General features: G+C 36.4%; 1 protein-coding gene and 1 long non-coding RNA gene across 51 annotated transcripts in view; both read right to left on the bottom strand.

Moving 5' to 3' along the window:
- VPS8 (VPS8 subunit of CORVET complex) overlaps positions 1 to 26990 on the bottom strand; it is a 378806-nt gene that overhangs the window by 186900 nt on the left and 164916 nt on the right. For all 50 annotated transcript variants that reach the window (XM_081571329.1, XM_081571349.1, XM_081571332.1 and 47 more), the window contains 3 exons: positions 10820 to 10866; positions 4656 to 4878; positions 294 to 383 (listed from right to left, as the gene is read on the bottom strand). In XM_081571329.1, coding sequence (XP_081427455.1) covers positions 294 to 383; positions 4656 to 4878; positions 10820 to 10866 — 360 coding nt within the window. The remainder of the gene's footprint in view (positions 1 to 293; positions 384 to 4655; positions 4879 to 10819; positions 10867 to 26990) is intronic.
- LOC145538746 (uncharacterized) lies at positions 488 to 2931 on the bottom strand. Its single transcript, XR_014077218.1, has 2 exons — positions 2841 to 2931; positions 488 to 1728 (listed from the first exon to the last, which is right to left on the bottom strand). It is a non-coding gene; the product is annotated as an uncharacterized LOC145538746 (long non-coding RNA).

Here is a 26990-nt window from a genome sequence, read left to right as displayed (position 1 = left end):
GAAAATCTTTTAGAAAAAAACTTAAAGAGTCTCATAGGCTTTTATCTATTGTTCCCTGGGATTTAAACACCTACTTATGCAGATAAAAAGAATGCAATGGCATATAGGTATATGAAGGTATAAAATTATAAAGACTATCTAAAGTCCTGAACAACAATGGGTGCAAGTCTAATAAACCTACAAGGCAATTTAAGGTGACTGGATGAAAACAAACTATTCAAAGCAAATGGAGGGAAGGGAAAAAACATTAATAGACAATATTAAATATGTGTACAAATTAGGAAGAATCTTACCTCCATTGGACTAATAAATTCATTCATGCCTCTGTTGTAGACATAGATCATTGCATCATATAGTCGATTTTCCCAACACATGAGAACTATCTGTAAAAAGGAAATGTTGCTTGGTCCATACAATTTAGTAAGTCTCACCAATTATTTTCCTCAAAGCTTTAATTATGGGGAAGATTTTGAATTCTTTTTCCTAATTTTTCTTATTCCTTCTCTGAAAAAAACCTGAAATTAAAGTACTCAAACACAGTGCTAGAGTAAGAGCTGTTGTAGGTTCAATGTTACTTTAAATAGTATAATAGCTACTTTTAAACATCCTCCAATATATGATTTTATTTCTTTTCTATCCTCCCCCTTTCCATGTCCATTCTACCTTTGGTCACTAGTTCTACAAATATTTACTAAACATTTATATTCAGGTCCTCTACTCGGCATTGGGATAATAGGTAAGACAAATCCAGATCTAGTCTCTACCCTGACAGCACTTCCATTCATCCTGGACACTCATCAAAAGAAGGGGCACAAAATGGTATGTGAATTATGACTTGGGGAAGATACTCAATTACGCAAATAGTCCATTTACAAAAGTGGTAAGTCTATAAAGGAACCTACCTTGGTCTGGAGTATTCAGAAGGTCATCCCTGAGGGAGCAATATTTAAGTTAGGACCTAAAGGATGTATGAAATTAAAAGACACTTGCTTCTTGGAAGAAAAGCTATAACAAACCTAGACAGCATATTAAAAAACAGAGACATTACTTTGTCGTCAACGGTCCATATAGTCAAAGCTATGGTTTTTCCAGTAGTTACATATGGGTGTCAGAGCTGGACAGTAAAAAAAGGCTGAGTGCCAAAGAACTGATGCCTTCGAAATGTGGTGCTGGAGAAGACTTTTTAGAGTCCCTTGGATGGCAAGGAGATCAAACCAGTCAATCCTAAAGGAAATCAACCTTGAATATTCACTGGAAAGACTGATGCTGAAGCTCCAATACTTTGGCCACCTGATGTGAAGAGCCGACTCAATGCAAAAGACCCTGATGCTGGGAAAGATTGAAGACTAGAAGAGAAGGGGTGACAGAGGATGAGACAGTTGGGTGGCATCATCAATTTAATGGACATAAGTTTGAGCAAACTCTGGGAGATGGTGGAGCACAGGGAAGCCTGGAGTGCTGAAGTCCATGGGGTCGCAGACTTGGACACGACTGAGTGACTGAACAACAAGAGATGCACATATGTAAGCCAAAGGCAGAGGTGTAAATGAGGGGGTTTGCAGGCAGAAGGAGCAGAAAGGATGAAAGGAGCTTGAAGTGGTTAAGGATGGAGAGAAATCAATTTGAGAAGATAGGAAGAGGAACAGAGATGACTTGAAGGATCAAGTTCAGTTGCTCAGTAGTGTCCAACTCTTTGCAACCCCATGGACTATAGCCCGCCAGGCTCCTCTGTCCATGGAATTTTCCAGGCAAAAACACTGGAATGGGTTGTCATTTTCTCCTCCAAGGGATCTTCCTGACCCAGGAATCGAATCCGTGTCTCCTGCATTGGCAGGTGGATTTTTTTTTTTTTTACCACTGAGTCACCTGTGAAGCCTTCACTTTAAGTATGGAGTACATCATACTCTGTTCCTATGAGAGCTAAATTATAGTCCTGAGTGACAGGAGAAGACTGAAATAGAAAAGCAGAGGTCAAAAAAGGAGAATGGTAAGGAACAGCCAAAGAGGTTCAGAGGGAAAATGGAAGTGAGGTGTCATGGGAGAGTTTTTCTAGACAAAGGCATGTTCTGGGTCCTTTTCTCTTCCTCTCAGCCAGTATCAAGGTCATATATATCTTTATAGCTTCCCTGACCTCCCCTCTGACCCACATATTCAACCACTGACTTGATATCTTCACCTAAATGTCTGTGTCTAGTAGTATCTCAAAATAAAACTGCAAAATATACCTCCTGATTTTGTCTCCTACACTCAGACCTATCCCAGTCTTCCAATCTCCTTAAAGGAATTACTATCCACCTTGCTTCTCAAGCCAAAATATTAGGCAAGAGTCTTAAATTCTCTCCTTCTAAACCTTCAAGTCTGATTCATCAGAAAATGAGTTCTACCTCCAAAACATACCCAAAGTCAAGCCATCTCTCTTCACCTCACCACTACCATCTCTGTCCAGTATACCTCCTTTTGACTAGCTCTTAACCATTTCCTTGCTTCTTCTCTACTTGGTCCCCATCTCTCATTCTGCTACCCATAAGTAAATAAGAGTAATCTTATTTAAAATCTTTTGATGATTTCCCATAACACTCAGAATAAAACAGAAAAACTGTTCCCTGCCCTGAAAGGGCTACCTCTCTTTTTCAACCATGTTGTTTTTCTTTCATTTGTAACTTTAATACCCAAGGGCTTTCCCTGTGGCTCAATGGTAAAGAATCTGACCGCAATGCAGGAGACACAGGAGACTTGGGTTCAATTCCTGGGTCAAAAAGATACCCTGAAGGAGGGTATGGCAACCCACTTCAGTATTCTTGCCTGGAGAATCCTATGGACAGAGGAGCCTGGTGGTCTACAGTCCATAGGGTCATAAAGAGTCAGACATGACTGAGTGACTAAGCATGTTAATACCCAAGGCATAACTTTTTTTTTGCTTTTTTGCATCAGCTGTTGCTTTTACCCATAACAATCTTCTCCTCCAAGATCTCTGTATTACTGATTCCTCTTGCCATTCAGATTCCAGAATCAATCAGACTCAATGCTACTTTCTCAAGAAAGTTTTCTATAACAATCTAAGATAGTCTCTCATTCTCTCTTTACCTATTGCCTGTTTGACTTTTAACAGAACACTTGTTTTGGATATTTTTGGTTTGTTTACTTGTTTGTCTTTTACTGTCAAACTCTTTTTTTTTTTTGCTAATGTAAGCCTTATGAGAGGACAAGCCTTGTCCACTAGGTTCATGAAAGCATACTCAGAGACTGTCACTCAATAAATTCTTCTTGAATTAATGAATAAATGCTGTTGAAGGAATTTGGGAAATACCATTTTATACAGTGGACATGGAGGTCATTACAGAATCTAGTGAAAGTAAAGTTGAAGAATCATTAGGATGTGAATGAAATGGAAGAAGCAATCTAGAAAATACTTTCAAAGTGTGGGAAAGAAAGGAAAGAAAGAGCGGGGGAGGGAAGGAATCCGGCTGCAAGGGGGAAATGAGATGTGGCAGTAAGGCAAGAGGAAGAAGGGGAAGGTGTGATACAGAGAGAAAGGAATCTGAGGGGGAGATTGTTTAAACTGCTTTTTTAACATGAAAAAGAGTAGATATATTAACCCAGTGTCAGAGAAAAAGCTAAAAATGTTGGAAGGAGAAGAAATTAGAAATTCTCTTATATCAGTGACAGGTAAATAAAGCTAGAATAATAACATGCTCTCAAATCAATGGATCTAATGTCAGATGTGAAGATTATGCCAACTTACCCACGTGACAGAAAGGCATATATAGAAGAGGAACTAGTTTTTGCAAACTCACAGGCATTCATACAGAGTTTCCAAGAAGAAAACAATAATCATTTTTCAAACCCTTCATTCCCATGTGATTTTGCACATTAAAAAAAACAAAAAACAAAAAACCTATTGGTCCTTCTAACTTTGTAAGTCACTCATATTTTAGATCATAGGGCTGAGCCCCTTGGTATCTTTGTGCCTTTGCTCATAATTGGACTAATATGAAACTGAAGAGTTAAATGAAGAGTTAGTGAAGTGTCTTAGGTCAGATACATATTTGCTCCTCAATTAAGGACTTAAAACTTGTTCTGGAGACCTCAGATATACTGGAAGCATTTTATCAAACAACAGGTTGATTAGCCAACCTGTTGGCTAATCAAGCTAAAATGTCGGAAAACTTGCTTCTTATACTATGCTCTGTATTTCAAAACAATGTATGAAAGTTATCAACTCTGGACATATAAACTAACTTTTCAAAACAATGGCTTCATCCTCTCGAAAGCAAAAATATTCTATTATTCATGTGACAGTACTTATAGTTGAAATTCATTTGCAGGATGAAAACTGTAGTAGTGAACAAACTGATGAAGGAGGATCAGCCAATCATTATTCATTGAGCAACTACCAAATATAAACTCTATGTTAAGAGGTCTGGGGGATGTCAAAGAAACCAAAGGCTTGCAGGATTTTCTAATCTAGCTCTCAATAAAGAACACTTCAAAGAAATATACTGATAAATACAAGTTTATGAGACCTCTTACTACCAAAAAGTGCTCAAAAATAATTGGGGTTAATAGACAGAGTGAGGCCTAATAAAATCAGATAAATATAATCAATAAAGGAATGATGTCTATTCCATAATTTAGTAGACTGCCTATAAACTCACCTGCTGAATATCTAGGCTGGTGATATCCATATGTACAATGAGGGCTTCCACATTTTCCATTAACTTTTTATCTTGGAAATGAACAATCAAGTCTTTCATTACCTGGGGTGTGATCCCCACCAACTTATCACTTAAAATATATGGTTCAAGGCACTCCAGAAACACTCCTTTGGCCACTGAATTCTCACTTAATTTGTCATACACCTGGCTAAATAAAAGATCCCTGTAACAGAATGGGAAAAAATACTTTTAGGAACATTCCAACCATCCATTAAACTCAGTCTACTAAGTATATCTCATCTTTCTCCTATTTCAACTTGCAAGTTTATTAAAAATAGTAACAATATTTGCATAAAGTTTTATGTTTAGAAAAATCTCATATTATATATACTATCCTAATTAATTTGCCCAATACTTTTTACAGATAAAAAGTGTTGAGTAAGTTAAATTATTTGCTAGAAGTCAGTTAGCTAACAAGGGGATAGAGTCAGAATTTGAATCAGTCTTCTGGCCTAAACTCTGTGCTGAATCCCTTACAACACACTGCTTCTTAAAGACAATACCAACATGAGAGCAGGTAGGACGGAGACTATGATGAAGTAGAAAAAAATTAAATGGACTATTCACAATTTATCTTTTCCTCTTTCCTGATATCTAAATCTTCCCATCTGATCTGCATGGCCAATTTGCTTCTTTATCTAGTTCTTGCCCCTTGCTTCCCAAAGGGTTTAGGTAGTGATAATTGAGGGAAAGGAAAAAGAAAATGCTCAATATTTTAAAAACATGGCTTCTGTTTATTGCAGAAACAAAAAAAAATGTAATTAATCAAATGCTGCCACACTCAATAACTGTTTTATTTATTTTGCATTTCTTCTGCAAAGAATAATTTTTTTAAGATTTTTTTTATGTGGACCATTTTTAAAGTCTTTATTGAATTTATTACAATATTGCTTCTGTTTTTTATTTTTATTTATTATTGGATTTTTGGCCAAGAGGCATATGCAATCTCAGCTCCCTGATTAGGAACTGAACATGCATCCCCTGCACTGGGATGTGAAGTCTTAACCACCGAACCACCAGGGAAATCCCCAGAAATAATTTTAGAGTTATATTCATCATAGATATAACCTGAATTTTGTTTTCATGCAATTATATGATAAGCATTGTTCTAAGTTTCTAGTCACTCTTTAAAATTATCATTTTGTCTAACTTATGTGTCAATATGCCAAAACATCAGAATTTATTTAGCTATTCCTGTAGGATAACACTTATTTCTACTATTTCACTATTATGAGTAAGGCCACAATGAACATCTCCTTATGTAGTCTTTCCATTTGGGGTACTTATTAATAATTCCTTAGTCATTCTACTTTTAAAATTTATTTAAAGTCAAAAGATACCAAAAAAAAAAAAGGGGGTGGCATTTAAGTGGTGCTAGGAAAACTGGACAGTTATGTGTAAAAGAATGAAATCTGAACACTTCCTAACACCATACACAAAAATAAACTCAAAATGGATTAAAAACTTAAATGTAAGGCCAGAAACTATAAAGCTCTTAGAGGAAAACATAGGCAGTACACACTTCAACCTAAATCATAGCAAGATTCTCTCTGACCCACCTCCTAGATTAATGGAAATAAAAACCAACACAAACAAATGGGACCTAAAAAAACCTAAAAGCTTTTGGACAGCAAAGGAAACTATAAACAAGGTGAAAAGACAATTCGAAGAATGGATAAAATAATTGCAAATGAAGCAACTGATAAAGAATTAATCTCCAAAATATATAAGTACCTCACATAGCTCAGTATCAGAAAAACAAACAATCCAATCAAAATAAGGGCAGAAGACCTATCAACAGACATTTCTCCAAAGAAGACATAAAGATGGCCAATAAACACATGAAAAGATGCTCAATATTGCTCATTATTAGAGAAACGCAAACCAAAACTACAATGAGATACCATCTCACAACAGTCAGAATGGCCATCATCAAAAAATTTACAAATAAATGCTGGAGAGGATGTGGAGAAAAGGGAACCCTCCTGCACTGCTGATAGGAATGTAAACTGATACAGTCATTATGGAAAACAGTATGAAGATTCCTTCAGAAACTAAGAATAAGTCTACCATATGACCCAGCAGTGCCACTACTGGGCATATACCCTAAGAAAACCACAATTCAAAAAGACACATAAACCCCAATGATCACTGCAGCAACATCTTCAATAGCCAGGACACGGAAGCAACCTAGATGTCCATCAACAGATGAATGGATAATGAAGTTGTGGTACATTTATATAATAGAATATTACTCAGCCATAAAAAAGAATGCATTTGAGTCAGTTGTAGAGAGGTAGATGAATCTAGAGTTTCTTATATAGAGTGAAGTGAGTCAGAAAGAAAAAAACAAGTATTATATATTAACACACACACATTATATGGAATCTAGAAAAATAATACACTGATGAACCTAGTAGAGAACTGACCTGTGGACATGGGAAGGTGCAGGAAGGTGCGAGTGGGGCAAATTGAGAAAATAGCATTTACATAAATAGACTATCATGTGTAAAATAGATAGTGAGAAGTTGCTAAATAATACAGGGAGTTCAGCCTGGCACTCTGTGGTGACACAGAGGGGTGGGATGGAGGAGGGGAGGGAAGGGAGGCGAGGGATATTTTTTTAAATATATATATAATTATGGCTGACTCATGTTGTTGTATAGCAGAAACCAACACAAAATTGTAAAGCAATGTTTCACCAATTAAAAGATAAATAAAATTTTAAAAAACTAAATTATTTCCAAAAAGCATCACAGCACCAATTCACATAGCCATCAGCAATGTATAATTTCAACAGTTTCAATGGACAATTGTGTTTAGTTTTTTTCCCATATAATTTAATTATAAATTAAACAATATCACTGTTTTCAGTTCTCTGATGACTGGCAATCTGTGTTTTCATGCATACAATGTACTGACTTAAATAATTCACTGATTCTTTAATTCTTTTTTAAATATAATAACTGTGCCAATTCTATTTACCTGTTAGGATTGACTGATCACTTATTTATTTGCTAAATGTGTAATCTTTACATACGTGCCCCATGTCAGCTGTGAAAAGTGGTAGATGGTTCATCCACAGATGTGGCCTTTTATGACCAGTTCCACAAAAAGGACAGAGTAGATTCTGAAAGTAATGGGATGGGGACTTGCCTCACCTGAAGTCCTGGAAGGGGACAAATGATAAATGGACTGGCTATAACTGCACAGAATCCCACATTGCTTTCTTTTTTTTAACAGTCTTTTATTTTGTTTATTTTTATTTATTATTTTGCTATGCTAGGTCTTAGTTTCAGCATGTGAGATTTAGCTCCTCAACCAGGGATTGAACCTGGGCCCCCTGCACTGGGAGTGCAGAGTCTTAGCCACTGGACCACCAGGGAAGTCCCAATAGTCTTTTATTTTATTTTTAATGGAAGATAATTACTTTACAATATTGTGATGGTTTCTGCCATATATCAATATGAATCAACAATAGGTATACATGTGTCCCCTCCCTCTTAAACCTCCCTCTCCACCCCATCCCTCTGAGTTGTCACAGAGCACCAGCTTTGGGTTCCCTGTATCATACAGCAAATTCTCACTGGCCATCTACTTTACATATGGTATGCATGCTTCAGTGCTACTCTCTCAAATCATCCCACCTTCTCTCTCCCCTACTGTGTCCAAAAGTCTGTTCTCTATGTCTGCATCTCCATTACTGCCCTGTAGGTATGTTCATCAGTACCATCTTTCTAGACTCCATATATATGCATTAATATACGATATTTGTCTTTCTCACTTACTTCACTTTGTATAATAGGCTCTAGGCTTGCTTCATGCTGCTTTTCAATAAACAGTATTTGCAATATCTGGGGTGGTGGTGTCTATATCCATTAATTTTTTTCTCATAGCTACAAATGTAATTATTGCATTATTTTCCCCCTGGCTTTACCTTTATTGGAGTATTTTTTATGTTAGTTTCATTTTAAGTCAATAGTCCGTTACATTTTTGTGATTACCAACTACTAGCGAAGTAAAAGAAACTGAGATTAATGAAGCTTTACTATAAGAAAGATAAAATAAGAGTAACAAAGTAACTCTAATGAATTTAAGGAAAATGTCATATTTGCTAGCCCTTGCACTCTGTAATGTGTTGTTAAAAACAACATGCTAGGAAAGATAATTATATATTTCAGCTCAGCACAAAAAGTCTGGGGGAGGAGAATTAAAGAGCTAAAAATTCAGTAACCAGAGCATAAAAGTTGACAAATAAGGCACTCCTGTGACAAACTGCAGCATGCAGTGCTGGTAAGATTAATGGCAAAACTATGTTTCTTTCTTAACCAATAAAGAAGCAAGAAAAATACAACTCAGCAACTCCTATCTGCATCTCTAACTTCAAATAAAAATAAAACAAAATTCTAAGACATTTTCTCATCATCCTAGGAGAATATTTATTAGAGCATTAGATAAAGAGGAAGAAAGAAAAGTACATACAAAAAAAGTTTTTGGCTCTTGTGTTTCTCTCTATACTTAGGCATTACTCTTCAGGGTGGAGACTTTGTTTCCTAGAAGGGCTAATTTCAACACAGATGTTTATTACTTCAAACTTAGCTCCCTACAGAGAGTGTAACAGAAAAAATCCATTCTGAATAACAGAGGGCCATCAAAAAGGTCTTCTACATAACTTTTAATACTCATATTAAAGATTCTGTTTGGAGTTTATCATTCATAATTTCAAATTGACAGAGAAAATGACCAAATTCACTTTCTGAACTATCAATTTAACAATTAAAAAATGTAAAGAACTCAGCTTTGATGATGCGATAATTACAAATTCAGAGACTGTCTGAAGGGAGCAAGAGCATCAATACTAACACTGGCCAGTGTACACTAAATATATAAACAGAACCAAACAACACCCCACTAGATATAAGAGAAATGTCTTCCATGGGTCTTTATAAAGAAGACAATATAATGTAAATGTAAATACAACATAATGTAGAATGTAAAACAATGTTCTCAACAATACCCCAACTGTGAATACAATATACCTCATTGGATAATTACATATAATGTTATAACTAAAACACTGGAATGAAATGAGCCCTAAGTAAACAGAAGCTAGAGCCCTTTGTGACTTAACTGAAGGTCTGACACAGCCAATAACTATCTTCTTGATAACCTTCACTGACACTTTCTAAGTATGATCCAACTGTATATGATTCAGGCAACCTGAATAGACATCAATTCAGGAGTCAAGTCAGTGTTGCACAGGGTTTGGGTAGTATCTGCACTGGATCCTCATAGCTGTCCTCCACTACTGAAGAAGTGGTAGTTAAGAGCAAAAACCCAGGAGCTAGACCGCCTGCATTAGAACCCTACCTTTGCTCTTCAAAAGAAGTATGAGCAAGCTTTGGCAGGTTACTTAAGCACATACTGCTTCTGGAACCTCATATGTAAAATGAAGATAATAATGATATCTACCTCACTATTATAAAAGTTAAATAACTTGTTATAAAAGATAGATAAATTAATGGAAAGTACTTAGAACAAAACCTGGAATATAGGACGCTAACTATTATTATAAATCTGAAGAATTATGAAATAGCACAGGCTGGTTAATTTACACAGTTACTATTTAAATAAACAGATTCTAATCAAGAGTTTATTTACACTGATTTCTTTTAAACAAAGAGGCTCCAAAAACCAACACTGTGGAAACACAATAAATCTTGCCTTTTTTTGAATGGTATGAAATACTGTGTTTTAGTGATGATTCATAAAAAAGCACATATATATATATATGCGCTCTCTCTCTATATATATATATATAGTGCATGAATCATACACTTTTAAGATCTTTAAGTAGTATTGTTCTTTTGCTATGTTCTTCATCTCCACTATTCTGCCACATAAATTTACAGATGATATACCCACAGCATCTATATTGGACAAGTTAATTTTATTAGGTAAATGGACTGAAAATTTTTAAAGAATCAAATTTCTGTAAATTCATTGTTTTAAAAAACCATTCAGTCAAATTCATAGCAGTATATTACAAGCAAGAGGCAAGTAGGATTCAAAATAATCGAATCTGACAGGCAATATACACTCACTTTCGCTGTAGCAGAAGGCAGTAATCAGCTATGACGGGTACCATATCCTGTAGAGAAACAATAAAGAAAGCATCAGAACCACATCTCTGTCCAATGGCCCCCTGGATAGACACAACACATAATAAAAGTAGTCTGTTTCAGGTACTGCTAAACTGTTGGGAGAATGTAACTTGGCACTGTACTTTTGGTAAGCAATTTGGCATTCTGTGTCAAAAGCCTTAAAAATGTGAAAACACTTTTACTCAGTAATTCTATCTGGAAATACATCCTAAATACATTTAAGAAGAAAAAAATTAATGTATTAAGGTATTCTCTACAGCTCTATAATAAAAGAAAGGGGAGGAGGAGGGAGAGGGGAGGGAGACATTGAAATTAAATATACAACATGGGAAAAGAGTTAAGTAAATTTGCTATTTAAATAAAATATTATGTAGATATTGCAAGTTAATAAACAGCTTACAACATTATAACAACATTAAAAATATGTAATTATCTCACAATTTTGTAAAGAAAATCTGCAAGGAAAGAAATAGATCAAATTGATAATATAATACAGTTAGTTGGTCCCACTGGTGGCTTGGGTGATTAAAGTTGTCCACATTTTGCCACAATCCTCCAAACCAGCTATTTTAAGGTTGATTTAATTTCTCAGTTTCAAAATATTTTAATTTTTTAAAATTCATCATGTATAGACTTATATTAAGCAAATGGCAACCCATAATTTTGGCCTTTTTAAAGAGAAACCATTTGAGGAAGGAGCAGTAGCTTATTATGACTAGAACTTGTCAAGTACCCAAGCATTAACATTTCAGCAGTGCTCTTTCATTTTCTGTTAGCTGAGAAGCAATGGTTTCCTTTAAACATCCTGGAAGGCTTAGGTTATGTGCAAAAGAATATCCTATCAGAAGGGAGGAGACACTATGTGGAAGAGAATACCACATGCTTAACAATCCTTTGACAAAAAGAACAAAAACTGAGGAATCATTATCTGAGAGAGAAGTAAGCAGAAGGACCTATGATTCTGAAAGGCTATTCTTGCGCCATCTATCCTGCTTCCTTTAGTTATCAATATTCCTCATGACTACATTAGAATCTTACTTAGATTCTTCAAAAACAGAAACTAAAACCATAGATTTGAAACGTGTTAGAGCTGTATTAAGTCTAAACCCTGAGTGAGAATACAGAGTGAGATGAATAACCTCCAGGAGAAAACAAACAAACAAAAAAACTTCTCAGAAACATTGGGGAAATTTAATAAACACTCTTTAAAATACTGAGCTCCCCCTGCTCCAAAATAGGGGCAATATCCAGGGTTTAAAATTGAAAAGGGAACGCAAACCAAAACAATAAGCCCTGAGCTGTCACTCAGACTGTCTTCTAAATTTGTTATTCATATAAGAGCTTGGGTTTTAACGTCAGAAACAAGCTGAGGCCTTGATTCTTGCAACACAAAGAAGTGAAACAAAGACCCTCCTAAAACCAGGATTCTTAAAAGATGCCTCCTTAATGAAAGGAAATGGGGGGGGGGATTGCCTATAGGCATAGAAAGATCACAAGAAACGCTGTCTGTCTCTGCCTGGATGCCTGGACTCAGTGGGGATAAATTTGTACTCTCTGAGAATTTATAATCAAGATTCTGCCAATAGGTGGATTTGGGACTTGAATTTACACTATCTCCTTTAGTATGGGAATAATCAAGCCAAGAAATGAACATAAAAGGTGATCCTGAAAAAAGGATACTCCTAGGGCACTTGAAAGAAGAAAATTCCAGAAACAGTATTTGACACAGGCAAAATAAGACCTGAAAAAGTCCCACTAAAGATGTGCTCAAAATAAAAAATTTTAAAGCACCTCATGAAATAATGTACCATAAGTAAATGGCAGCAGAAACTACAAACAACAGGGGGAGACCAATAAAACTTCAAATATTATAATTACTAGGTAGAATTATTAAAGTATATTTAGAATTATTAAAGGCATAAAATAAGGAATTAAGTGCCTAGCCTAGTATTAAGTACTAAGGATAAACTACAGGGATAATGGAGAGTGAAACCACCGATTAATACATGCAGACAAATCACTCTGCTGATTCTATAAAGCGAGGATCTGGTAAACCAAGACTGAAGATAGGTGGCCATTATAGTCCAAGATGGAAACAGGAGATTAAACTGGGGTAGTGAGAGTGGCATAAAAAATGGCAGATAGAATCAATAACTATTTATAAAGAAAAACTAGATGTTGGTGACAGACTGGTTGTGGGTAGAAAGGCATAAGGAGTCTATGAAACTGCTAAGTTTCTAGTTTGAGTGATGGTTAGATGACGATGTCATGAAATGAGATAAGGAATAAAAGAGGGGTGTCAGAAGGAAGAAGCTAAATGTAGCCTGGGCTATCATAATAGCTTTGAGGGACATCTTTACTTAGATGTTGAACAGTAAGCAATTGGATATAGTAATCTGAAACACCTGGGTAACAATTACACACTTCTAAGTTATGAGAGGAAATATTATACATGAATAAAACTGTCCAGTGATAACAGGGGGAAAAATCAGTGAACAGTGAACTACATCTTGAGGACAACCAATATTTATGACATGGTCAGAGGACAGAAACAAAATCCAACTCAGGAACAGTCACAAAGGTTTAAAAGTTAGAAGAAAAGAAAAAGAAAAAAAAAGAGCATACAATCATAGGTATCTACAGGATACAGAATTTTAAAAAGGAAGGAGTGATCATCATTGTTTAATACAGCACTGGGGATAAATAAAAGATGAATATTTTACTTTATTTATAGATTAGGATATCATCAGTATCAGTAGTAAAAAGGTGTTTTATCTTCATGATTAGATGGTAAGCACAGTAATGGGTGAGAACCAGCTTGCGGAGAATTGGGGGGAGAAAGGTGAGAGGGGAAGGAGAAGGAGAGGGGGAGGAAGAGAAAGAGAAAACATCAATATATGCGTAATTGAAATCTCTGAATAAGGAAACTAAAACAACAGAATAGAACAAATAGTTCAACATACAATCCAAGAAAACCTTCCTGAGATTTTTTTTTTTACAGTCGTCAATCTACATATTAATAGTGCAGGAAAAAAATGGCCTAGGATGATTATCCTGAGATCCAGTAAAATTACTGGATTACTCAAACTAAGTAGCCAGTAAATAAGATGAATTTTGAGAAAGGACAAAAAAACACCTGGCTAGCCTCAGATTTTCCCACAGTAGTATTCGATGACAGAAGATAACAGAACAACATTTTCAAGATCCTTAAGGCAAAATGCTTTTCAATATAAAAACTAGAGACCAACAATTTGAAGACTCAACAACTCAAAAAACATTGTTCTCTCGAGGCTTCCTTTTTTTTTTTTAACCTCTTCCATATTCCTTTACTTTTGGCCAAATCTTGACCAAATAGCCTCCATATCTGGAAAAAAAAAAGATATGTCTTTTATTAAACATTTGTCCCCTTCTGTTTAGAAGCCTATCATTTTATAGCCAAGAATGTAAAGCGTGATATTCTTCTTCATGAAAGTAATATGAATTCAAAGAACATTTGAAAAATACATAAAGACATTTTAAAAGATAAAATGTCCTCCATAATTTTACCACTAAGAGAAAATATTTAAAATTATTATATTTCTTTGCCTTTTTCTAATCATTTAGCATAATTAAGATGATATCAGTTGTTCTCAAAGTGTGACTCATAAGAGGACCACAGGAGGTCTTCAAGACTCAAGAGTTTTGTTAAGTCAAACATTTTCATGATATTATAATCTTAACAATAATATGAAGGTTTCACTTTTATTATTCAGCATGTTTACATTTGCAAATATAATACAACCAGGGTCAGTTAAACTGCTGTCTTAGCCCAAATCCAAGCAGTGGAACCAATCTCAACTAGCAGTCATCAGATTCTTCACAGTCATATCCTCAGAGGAAAGGAAAAAAATGCTATTTTCACTCAAGACTGCCCTTAGGGGATTTCTCGGTGGTCCAGTGGTTAAGAATTCGCCTACCAATGCAGTTGAACATGGGTTTGATACCTGGTCAGGAAAGATCCCACATACCGCAGGACAGCTAAGCCCACCGCCCTAACAGGAGGAACCATCGCAATGAAAGCCTGCACGTGGCAGCTACAGAGTAGCCCCAACTCACTGCAACTAGAGAAAGGCCGTGAGCAACAACAAAGACCCAGCGCAGTCAAAAAAACAAAAAAAAAAGACTGTCCTTGATGAAGCAGTGCTTTTTATTAATTTTATTAAATCTCAACCTTCAAGTTACATTAAAAAAAAAAATTCTGCGTGATGAAACAAGAAATAGGACTAAAAGCACTTCTGTTGCACAGCAAAGCACTATAGTTGTCTCAACAAAAGCACTTGTGCAACTGTTTGAGTTGTGAGCTGAACCAATCACTTCTATCATGGAGTACGATGATTGACAGAAAAAGATATCGGTTCAGACTTGAGTGTATGATGAAAATTTTTCCAGAAATGAACACAGTAAAGCTGTCACTTTAAGGGGAAAAAAAGGAACATGTTGCTAATGATTAAAATTCAAGCTTTCAATTGAAAATAAGAATTTTGGAAATCATACAGTCACCACTGTGAGCTTTACAGCTTCAGGGTAGTTAAAGACTTTACTGATGAGACTGGAGGTGATTCATTAGCCCTTCGGGTTTTTTTTTTTTGGCCTCATGGCGTAGCTTGTGGAATCTGTTTCCCTAACAAGAATTGAGCCTGGGCCTCCTCGACAGTGAGAGTGCAGAGTCCTAACCACTGGACCACCAGGGAATTAGCCTTTCTTGAAGGAACTGATTCAGCAGCCAAGAAATGACTGGGGAAACTACAGCAAAAGCACTGGTGATCAGTAGGAACTATATTTAACTAAAAAAGTAAGCCTAAAACAAACAGATACCCTGATAGTGAGGAAAAGATTTATATGAACACAAATTGGGAGGAGAAAGAAAAAAGAAGGTTGCAGGGAGATTAAGTGGCTTCATCTGTATATTGCTAGTCAAAAGATATCCTTTAAAACTCACAAATTTAGAAGTAGAAACATTTTTAACAGTATAAAAGATAATGGTTAAAATCTGGTAACGGAGGAGGGGTTGAGGAGGAAGAATAAAGAAAATTATGCTAAGGAGGAAGAATAAAGAAAATTATACTAAGGAGGAAGAATAAGGAAAATTATGCTAAATTTAATAACAGAAAGGACCAATACCCCCCTCAAAAAAGAGAGGATGATGGGAACTATACTATAATTACAAAGGTAATCACTGGAATAAAAGACACAATCTTAAATATCAGAAGTACACACACATAAAAAGTAAAGTGGTAAAAGGTTTTCTTTTAAAAAAATAAAAACAAAAAATATTTGTTTTAATTCACCTAAGATTTTCAGATTGAAATCTCAAAAAGCAAAAATCTAAAATCTTTAAAAAAAAGCCAACCCTCAAACTCCATGCAAAGCAAAACAGGATTGTGATCAGATTAAATGTTGTTTATCAGCTAAAGTAAAATTCAGGCTAAAATGGCATTAAGTGAGTGAATAAACCATCATGAAGATCAATTTCCGATTCCTATATCCCAAATTACAACATGGTAGATGCTATATTATACAGTGCTAATGCTCCTAAAGCTTAGAAGATGGAAGGAAAAATAGAGAAAAGAGCACTGTAACAGGGCACTTTAATTTACTTCTCACTGTCCATGAGAAACTTGGTGGACGAAAAAAGGGTAAGGATTTAGGATATCTAACAATTTAAAAAATCTGACTGATAATGAACTATTCTCTGTGAAAACACACAAAACACTCTATTTCAAGTGCTGATGGAACACTAATGAAAAGCAATCATAAACTGGGCCACAGACACACCCAAAAAACCCTAAATAAAATCCAAAAAGTAGTATTAGCACACAAAACATTATCTGATCCCAAACAAAAAAACTAGAAAGGAATCATACATCAGAAAATAAATCTTCTTTCCACCTAAAAAATAAACTTTCTCTAAAACTTCAAAGAAGGAATACTGATCACATTTGAAGATTGTAAAGTCAATAATGACAGTGGTACATACTGAATTGATTCTTTACTGTCTGAGCCACCAGGGAAACCCATGAATACTGGAGTGGGTAACCTATCCCTTATCCAGGGGAACTACCTGACCCAGGAATTGAACCAGGGTTTCCTGCATTGCAGGTAATTCTTTACCAGCTGAGCTACCAGGGAAGCCCACTGAATTGATAGCTTTAAAGAAATCTATAAATTGACATTTTTAGAACACTCCAACATCAGCAAAACATACATTTTTCTTAAACACACAGGACATTTACTAAGATAAATGATATATTTTAGGCCATAAAGTAAGTTTCAAATTTTAAAAGATTCAAGTCATACAAAGTATGTTCTCAGACCACAATGAAATTAAATCAGAAATTAACAAAATAAATAACAACAGAGATGACATTGCTATAGATTCTCCAGATATGAAAAGGGTAATGAAAATGTCATGAGTTGTTGAATGATGAAACTTGGATGAAATGGCTGAATTTCTTTAAAGACAGAAAATATCAATGCTCACTCAAACAGAAATAGAACTACATAACCTTCTAAGAAAATGTACTTTAAAACTTTCCTACAAAGAAAACTCGAGAGTTTGATACTTTCAATGGTAAATTTTATCAACCATTTAAGGAATAAATAGTATCAATTATTATAAAGTATTATTAAAATCAATTCTTCCATAACACTGAAAAGGAGGTAATAATTCACAACTAATTCTATGAAGTCAGCATAAGTCCAACACCAAAACCACACAAAGGCATTACAAGAAAACAAAACAGATTCATACTTCATGAACACAGATATTCGCATTAGAAAGGATTATATCTCATAACCAAGCAGATTTACCTAAGGAATGTAGAGTTGGTTTAAAACTCAAAAAAATCAATATAAATCACCTAATTAACAATGAACTATGAATGGAGGTTCGAGACATTGTACAGGAGACAGGGATCAAGACCATCCCCAAGAAAAAGAAATGCAAATAAGCAAAATGGCTGTCTGAGGAGGCCTTACAAATAGCTGTGAAAAGAAGAGAAGCGGAAAAACAAAGGAGAAAGGGAAAGATATACCCATTTGAATGCAGAGTTCCAAAGAATAGCAAGGAGAGATAAGAAAGCCTTCCTCAGTGATCAGCGTAAAGAAATAGAGGAAAATAATACAATGGGAAAGACTAGAGATCTCTTCAAGAAAATCAGGGATTACAAGGAACATTTCATGCAAAGATGGGCTCAATAAAGGACAGAAATGGTATGGACCTAACAGAAGCAGAAGATATTAAGAAGAGGTGGCAAGAATACACAGAAGAACTGTCCAAAAAAGATCTTCACGACCCAGATAATCATGATGGTGTGATCACTCACCTAGAGCCAGACATCACTCACCTAGAGCCAGGAATGTGAAGTCAAGTGGGCCTTAGGAAGCACACTACCAACAAAGCTAGTGGAGGTGATGGAATTCCAGTTGAGCTATTTCAACTCCTGAAAGATGATGCTGTGAAAGTGCTGCACTCCATATGCCAGTAAATTTGGAAAACTCAGCAGTGGCCACAGGACTGGAAAAGCTCAGTTTTCATTCCAATTCCAAAAGAAAGACAATGCCAAAGAATGCTCAAACTACCGCACAATTGCACTCATCTCACATGCTAGTAAAGTAATGCTCAAAATTCTCCAAGCCAGGCTTCAGCAATACATGAACCGTGAACCTCCAGATGTTCAAGCTGGTTTTAGAAAAGGCAGAGGAACCAGAGATCAAATGGCCAACATCTGCTGGATCATCGAAAAAGCAAGAGAGTTCCAGAAAAACATCTATTTCTGCTTTATTGACTATACCAAAGCCTTTGACTGTGTGGATCACAATAAAATGTGGAAAATTCTGAAAGAGATGGGAATACCATACCACCCGACCTGCCTCTTGAGAAATCTGTATGCAGGTCAGGAAGCAACAGTTAGAACTAGACATGGAACAACAGACTGGTTCCAGATAGGAAAAGGAGTACGTCAAGGCTGTATATTGTCACTCTGCTTATTTAACTTATATGCCGGAGTCCCACTCCAGCTGGTCCAGGGGTCCCCAAGGGATGAACGGCATCGGCAAAAGAAAAAGCAAGGAGACAGAGAGTTTTTTGATGGCCCAAAGACAATAATCTTTATTTCTTTAGTCTCTATTTATATAGCACATGATCTTCTACGTAATGATTCTTACAATATTTTTCCATTCAGATCAACATCCCCTGATTCTAAGATGTGTTAAAAGTTTTTTCCTAGTCTATTGTCACATTTTGGTTACATGTTTACCCCGAAACCTATTTTTATTTTACTAAAACATAGTCTATAAATCATATTATTCCATCTACTTATTTTGTACAGCCTGCTACTACAGCGAGTACAGCATCTTGCTTCAATGACTAAAAACTATAGCGGTGGCTAAGGGCAAAGTTTTTCATAGTACAGCCATTGTCAGTGGTGGCTTGTTTACCATTTACCCACATACCACAAGACTATTTCTGGCAGGGGGAAGTCTTTCGCAGTTTACCTAGAAACTATTTACAATACAATTTATATATATATATCTTTTCCGTTTATGCTTAGATTCTGAGGGGAAAAGGCAATTGGCTTAGTTTCTGTAATTTTCCCTGACACATGACCCTAGTTTTCCAGTCATCAATAACAATTTCCTCATGAGGCAGGTCACAATAGGCTTAGGGCTTGTTTTCCAAATGATCATGGCCTTTTCCCTCGCTGAATGTTAGGGATCCACCAGTTAGGGGCCTCAGTAGGTTTAATCATTTTTGGAATGTTTCTCTGGGGCAAGAGATCATTTTTCTTTTTACTGGACTCTCATGACCTCATCATGGAAGCCCCTACAACTCCAGCCATCAAAGAATGAAACCGAGTTAGCCACAACAAAAGCATAGAAACAGGAAGGAGGGAAGGTTCCGATCCTGGAGAGAAACTGCTTTGCAGTTTCTTCTTGAGTGGTGCCGTGACTTTGTCATCCAGCAGTAGATCCAGAACGGCTCCCAACAGAAAGGAAGAAACACAGCTAGCCACAACAGAAGCATAGAAACAGGAAGGAGTGAAGGTTCCAATCCTGGAGAGAAACTGCTTTGCAGTTTCTTCTGGATTGGTGCCGTGACTTTGTCACCCGGCAGTAGTTCCAGAACAGCTCCCAACACTTATATGCAGAGTACATCATGAGAAATGCTGGGCTGGAGGAAGCACAAGCTGGAATCAAGATTGCCGGGAGAAATATCAATAACCTCAGATATGCAGATGACACCAACCTTATGGCAGAAAGTGAAGAAGAACTAAGGAGCCTCTTGATGAAAGTGAAAGAGGAGAGTGAAAAAGTTGGCTTAAAGCTCAACATTTAGAAAAGTTAGATCATGGCATCTGGTTCCAACACATCATGGCAAACAGATGGGGAAACAGTGGAAACAGTGGCTGACTTTATTTTTCTGGGCTCCAAAATCACTGCTGATGGTGATTGCAGCCACGAAATTAAAAGACGCTTACTCCTTGGAAGGAAAGTTATGACCAACCTAGACAGCATATTAAAAAGCAGAGACACTACTTTGCCAACAAAGGTCCTTCTAGTCAAGGCTATGGTTTTTCCAGTAGTCATGTATGGAGGTGAGAGTTGGATTATACAGAAAGCTGAGCACAGAAGAATTGATGCTTTTGAACTGTGGTGTTGGAGAAGACTTTTGAGAGTGTCTTGGACTGCAAGAAGATCCAACCAGCCCATCCTAAAGGAGATCAGTCCTGAATGTTCACTGGAAGGACTGATGTTGAAGCTGAAACTCCAGTACTTTGGCCACCTGATGCGAAGAGCTGACTCGTTGGAAAAGACCCTGATGCTGGGAAAGATTGAGGGCAGGAGGAGAAGGAGACGACAGAGGATGAGATGGTTAGATGGCATCACCGACTCAATGGACATGAGTTTGGGTAAACTCTGGGAGTTGGTGATGGACAGGAAGGCCTGGCATGCTGTGGTTCATGGGGTCGCAAAGAGTCGGACACAACTGAGCGACTGAACTGAACTGAATTAATAAATGAAAAAAATCATATCAAACAGTGAATAAAGTCTATCTGACAAAATTCAACATCCATTCATGAAAAGCAACTCTTAGAAAAACAGAGAGGGAAATTTTCACGACTTTATAAAGAGTATCTGTGACAAATATGCAACTAACATTACACTTAATGGTGAAAAATCAAATGTTTTAACTCTGACTGGAAACAAGGCAAGAATGTCAGCTCTCACCAGTCTTATTCAACATGGGAAGAAGTCCCAGCCCTAGAAACACCGCCCTGGAAGTTCCAGCCATTGGCAGGGGTGGTGTTAGGGGTGGCGGGGGAGAAGGCACAGATTAGGAAGGAAAAAATAAAACCGTTCTTGTATGTGGATAACATGGTTGTCTACATAGAAAATCCCAAGGAACCTACACAAAACTTCCTAGAACAAAGAAGTGAGTCCAGCAAGATTGCAGGATGCAAGATAAACACAAAAACCAACTATATGCTATTAGTGAACACATGGCCACCAAAATAAAAAATTCAATCCCATCTACAATTGCAAAAGAAAAGAAGGGAAGAGGGGAGGGAAGGCAAGCACGCAAACTGACTAGGTATAAATCTAATAAATCATGTATAGCAATTATACTGGAAGACTCAACATGGTAAAGATGTCAATTCTGCCCAAATTGATACATAGGTATAATATATTGATAATTTCTATCAAAATCCTCACAAGAGTTTTTGTACAGATAAGAATATTCTATAATGTATATGGAAAACAATGGCACCCCACTCCAGTACTCTTGCCTGGAAAATCCCATGGACAGAGGAGCCTGGTGGGCTGCAGTCCATGGGGTTGCTAAGAGTTGGACACGACTGAGCGACTTCACTTTCACTTTTCCCTTTCGTGTAATGGAGAAGGAAATGGCAACCCACTCCAGTATTCTTGCATGGAGAATTCCAGGGATGGCGGAGCCTGGTGGGCTGCCGTCTATGGGGTCGCACAGGGTCGGACACGAATGAAGTGACTTAGCAGCAGCATATGGAAAAGAAATTAGAATAGCTGAAATAATTTGGATATGAAAAATAAAGTGGAAGAATCATTTTATCCAATTTCAAGACTTACTATATATAGTTATAGTAACCAAGACTGTGGCACTGGCAGAAGTACAGACACATAGATCAATGAAACAGAAAGGAGAACTGAGAAATAGACCTACACAAGTATACTCAACCCATTTTTGACAAAGGTGCTAAAGCAATTCAGTGGGGGAAAGATAGCTTTTTCAACAAATGATGCCAGAGCACTTGGACATTTATAGGCCAAAATATAAAAATAAACCTTCAATCGAAGTTATGCAAAATTTAACTCAAAATATCACAGATTTAAGTACAAATATGAAGCTATAAAACTTAAAAAAAAATACACACAGGAAAAAATCTTCAGGATCCTAGGTTAGGCAAAGAGTTCTTAGACCTGATGCCAGAGCATAAAGGAAAAAGAAACTGGACTTCATCAAAATTTAAAACTTTTGCTCTGCAAAAAGCCCTGCTAAAAAGTGGAAAAAGAAAAGCTACTGACTGGAAGAATCACCTATTTGGCAAAAAAACTAGAATGCAGAATACATTTTTTAAAAATCTAAAATTATCAAAACTCAACAGTAAAATGGAAATCTAATTAGACCATAGGCAAAACACATGAACAAAATTTGACAGAAGTTAAACCACAATGAGGTATCACTACACATCTATCAGAATAGCAAAAATAAAATTGCGAGTGACTTCACCAAATACTGGTAAGGACATGGACAAACCGTATCATTCATATATTGTTGCTGAAAATATAAAATGGTACAACCACTCTGGAAAACAATTTGGTAGTTTCTTAAAAAAAAAATTCAACATGCAGCTGTTGCATGATCCAGCAATCGCACTCTTGAACATTTCTCTCAGAGAAATGAAGAAAGCTTATACAAACTTATATACGAAAGTTTATAGTGACTTTATTTTTAACAGCCCCAAGCTGGAAACAATGTAGATGTCCTTCAATGAGTGAATGGTTAATCATACTGTGGTATATCCATCCATGGTATGGAATACATCTCAGCAATAAAAAGCAACAAACTACTGACAGATACAACCGCCTAGATGAATCCCCAAAGAATTAAGTTGAATTTAAAAAGGTCAATCCCCAAAGGTTACATACTAAAAATTCTATTTAAATAGCATTCTTGAAATGACAAAATGATAGAAATGGAGAACAATTAATGGTTGCCAAGGGTTAAGGGGGAGGGGGCAGGAGAGAAGTAGTCATGGCTACAGAAGGGCATAACGAGGGATGCATGTGGTGATGATGATGTTTTTGCTATCTTACTGCACTGGTCAATATCCTTATTAAGTACTTGTACTATAGTTTTGCAAAATGTTCCCACTGGGAAAAACTGAGTTAAGAGTACAAGGGATCTGTTTACATTAATTTTTACAACTAAATGTGAATCTACAATGATCCAAGAGCTTCCCAGATGGTGCTAGTGGTAAGAACCCCCTGCCAATTCAGGAGACATAAGAGATGAGGGTTCGATCCCTGGGTCAGGAAGATCCCCTGGAGTGGGGCATGGCAACCCAGTCTGGTATTCTTGCTTAGAGAATCCCATGGACAGAGGAGCCTTGCAAGCTACAGTGCACAGGGTTACACAGAGTCGGACACAATTGAAGTGACTTAGCACTCATGCACAATGATCCAAACATTTAAAATTTAATTAAAAGAACATTGCTAATTATTACAGAAGTGCAAATCAAAACTACAATGAGATACCACCTTACTCCAGCCAGAATGGCTATCATCAAAAAATCCACAAACAATAAATGCTGGAGAGGGTGTGGAGAGAAGGGAACTCTCCTAAACTGTTGGTGAGCATGTAAATAGGTACAGCTACTATGGAGAACAGTATGAAGGATCCTTAAAAAACTAAAAATACAACTGCCATATGAACCTGCAATCCCACTCCTGGGCATAGATCTGGAGAAAAACAGGATCCAAAAGGATACATGCACCCCAATGTTCACTGCAGCCCTGTTTACAACAGCCTAGACGTGGAGGCAACTTCAGCATCCATCAATAGATAAATGGCTTTAGAAGATGTGGTTTATATATATATATAATGGAATACTACTCAGCCATTAAAAAGAATGAAATAATGCCATTTGCAGCCACATGGATGGACATAGAGACTGTCACACTGAGTGAAGTCAGACAGAGAAGGAGAAATATGACATCCTTTATATGTGGAGTCTAAAAAGAAATGATACAAATGAACTTGCACAACAGAAAGGAACTCACCGACTTAGAAAATGAACTTATAGTTACCAGAGAGAAGGATGAGAGGATGAGATAGTTACGGAGTTTGGGGTGGATATGTACACACTGTATTTAAAACACACTACTGTATAGCACATGGAACTCTGCTAGAGAAAGCCCACTTGCAACAACGAAGACACAGCACAGCCAAAAATAAACAAACAGGTATATATAATTTAAAAAGGAAAAGATCAGTTCTTCTATTGAAGCAAAACCCTCAGTCCATCCAGCCAGACCTGTCTATACATGCGTCACTATGAGATACTGGGAGATCAAGGACCCACATGCAAACTCCAAGTCCTCCTGCCTGTGCTGTGTACTGCTTGTTTATTTGATTGTCTTGCAACACAGTCACTGTGAGCAACATCTGCTTTAAGCAGGAGATTCTTCTCAGTCTCAAAAGCATACAAGGCCATCCCTGAGAAACAGCTGAACTTTTGGTCTCCAGAATTTTTAACAAGTAAACATTTTTCTAATCTCTTCCTCAATACACAGCCCTATAAATCATCAGGTGACCGAAGAAGATTGTTTCTCTTATTAGATATCTGTGTATATTTAAGATTAATTTTAAAAGACAATATGGATACGTGACTTACATGCTGAGCTGACAGAAGACCTAAATTTAAGCATGTCAATTGCCTGAGTGACTGAATAGATCATTTTATTGCATTGTGACAGTCTTACCATCTGCCAACTGAAGATATAATCTCTGGCTTTCCCTATTTCATGGGGATGATGTGAAAAGAAATGAGATAGTAGCTGCAGATTCCTTTGCAATATAACTAGAGCAATATAATTCTCATAATTTATATTCTAAAAATCAGACAATAAAAAATGCATTGTTTGATAATGATTCAAAATCTTAAAGTATAGAATATATATATACACCAGAGCAGATACACATACCTAAACACACACACACACACACACACACACACATCTCAGACAGATAGATCAACAGATCAATCCATCTCTGCAGGTACTCAGAATTAAGCAGCTGGTATTCCAGTATTAGTACACAAACACCATAAACAGCTACATATAAATAGCTCTCTGTATGCGTAAGTGTGAATATGTAGTTTTCCTTTTTTTTTCTTTTCAGATATCATTATCACAAAATAATCTGGTAAGGAAAAAAATCTGACTCCTTAGAACCAACATTTTTAAACAAGCCTCAGAGATAAAGCAGTGTGCTGGACACCAATACTGTTTTTCCTTCTTCAAATCATTTCAGGGAAGCTTGAATTAGACAAGGAAAGCTCTACTGCTTCATCCTACATTTAGCTTTTCGTCTCTGTCCACTCTTTGGCATGAACTCTTAATACAAAAATAAACGCCAATGGCTGCAATAACAAAGGCCTTGAATGTTCCTTTTGACATGGAAATGTAAAATGAAACTGGAAAGGGAGCCTGGTAACAATTAACGTGAGGTTTCACTTTAAAGATATTTTAAAATTATATAACTTTTCAAATCTTTTTAAGGTTGATTCATATTTTTTAAATGCTTTGGGTTTATTTATTTAACCTCTACTCTGAAACATGAACAAACAAAGATAAACGTAGCAAGATAAAATAACCAAAAATACATGAAAATGCTTCCACAGTTCACTTGGCAGCTTTAGAGTTGGAGAACACTGTTAGCAGAGAACTCAGATACCAGAAAAGCCAAAGGGACAGACTGTTTCCGGAGTTGTTAACTGTGCTGAATACTACTGAGAACCAATAAGATGAGGAATAAAAGGGCCCAAGATCATTCAAATATGATTACTATGATCACCCTAAAATGAATTCATTTGTATTTTCACATTTACATATATTTTAGTATCTTCCTAAAACCACATTATTACTTAGGTCTTCTTTATTTCAAAGTGACCTAGCTGACAACATATTGGTCTAAAATTTTCAAAGAATAAACTGCAAGTTGTATAGAATAGGGTCAAGGTTCCCAAGTCAAAAAGGCTGGGTGCCTATTGTGATTTGATTTACTGCATGATACTACACAAGTTATTCAACCTCCCTCTGCGTCTGTTTATACTTGTAAGCATCTGTAAAATGGGGATAAATAATAATACCTAATCTTCAAGTGTGTTATAAAGATTAAATGAGATACCTGCCAGGCACACAGCATACAATAATACTAGTCATGACTGTGGACATCTGTGCTGCAAATGCTAAATTTTATTCTCAGTTCTAACCTCCCAGAGTTAGACTGAAGACAGCTAGGTTTAAAATATATTTCTTAAGGCAAACACAGTATATAAGATAAATTCATGTATTTTTAAAAACTCCTTCAACAAATATTTATCAAAATCAAGGGCACTAAACCAGATGCTGGGTGAAAAGATTAAAAAAATGGTCTCTGAACTCATACAAGTCCCTAGCCTTACAAAGTCTAGCTGGGGAAGACTGACACTGAAAGAGTGATTTAAGTGACAATTTTTACAAAGAAATGAATCTGACAATCTGGAAGTCAGAGGAAGTGATGTTTAAGCTGGCACCTGAAAATACATAGGAGCTAAAAAAAAAGGGGGGGGGGAAGCATTTTTTATGCATAGAACACACCATGGGCAAAGGTTCTGAGTCAAAAAAGAACAGGAATACCAAGAATCTGAAAAGAACTCTGAAGTATGAAAGGGATACAGAGAATTAGGGGAATACAGGCAGGGATAGATCACACAGAGCCCTAGAAACCACCCGGGAATTCAGTCTTTACTGTGGAACAATGAGAAGC

Source organism: Giraffa tippelskirchi, chromosome 2 (assembly GCF_054371585.1).
Source record: "Giraffa tippelskirchi isolate mGirTip1 chromosome 2, T2T-mGirTip1v1.2.pri, whole genome shotgun sequence".
Classification (NCBI taxonomy): Eukaryota; Metazoa; Chordata; class Mammalia; order Artiodactyla; family Giraffidae; genus Giraffa; species Giraffa tippelskirchi.
This window is presented reverse-complemented; position numbering and strand designations above follow the sequence as displayed.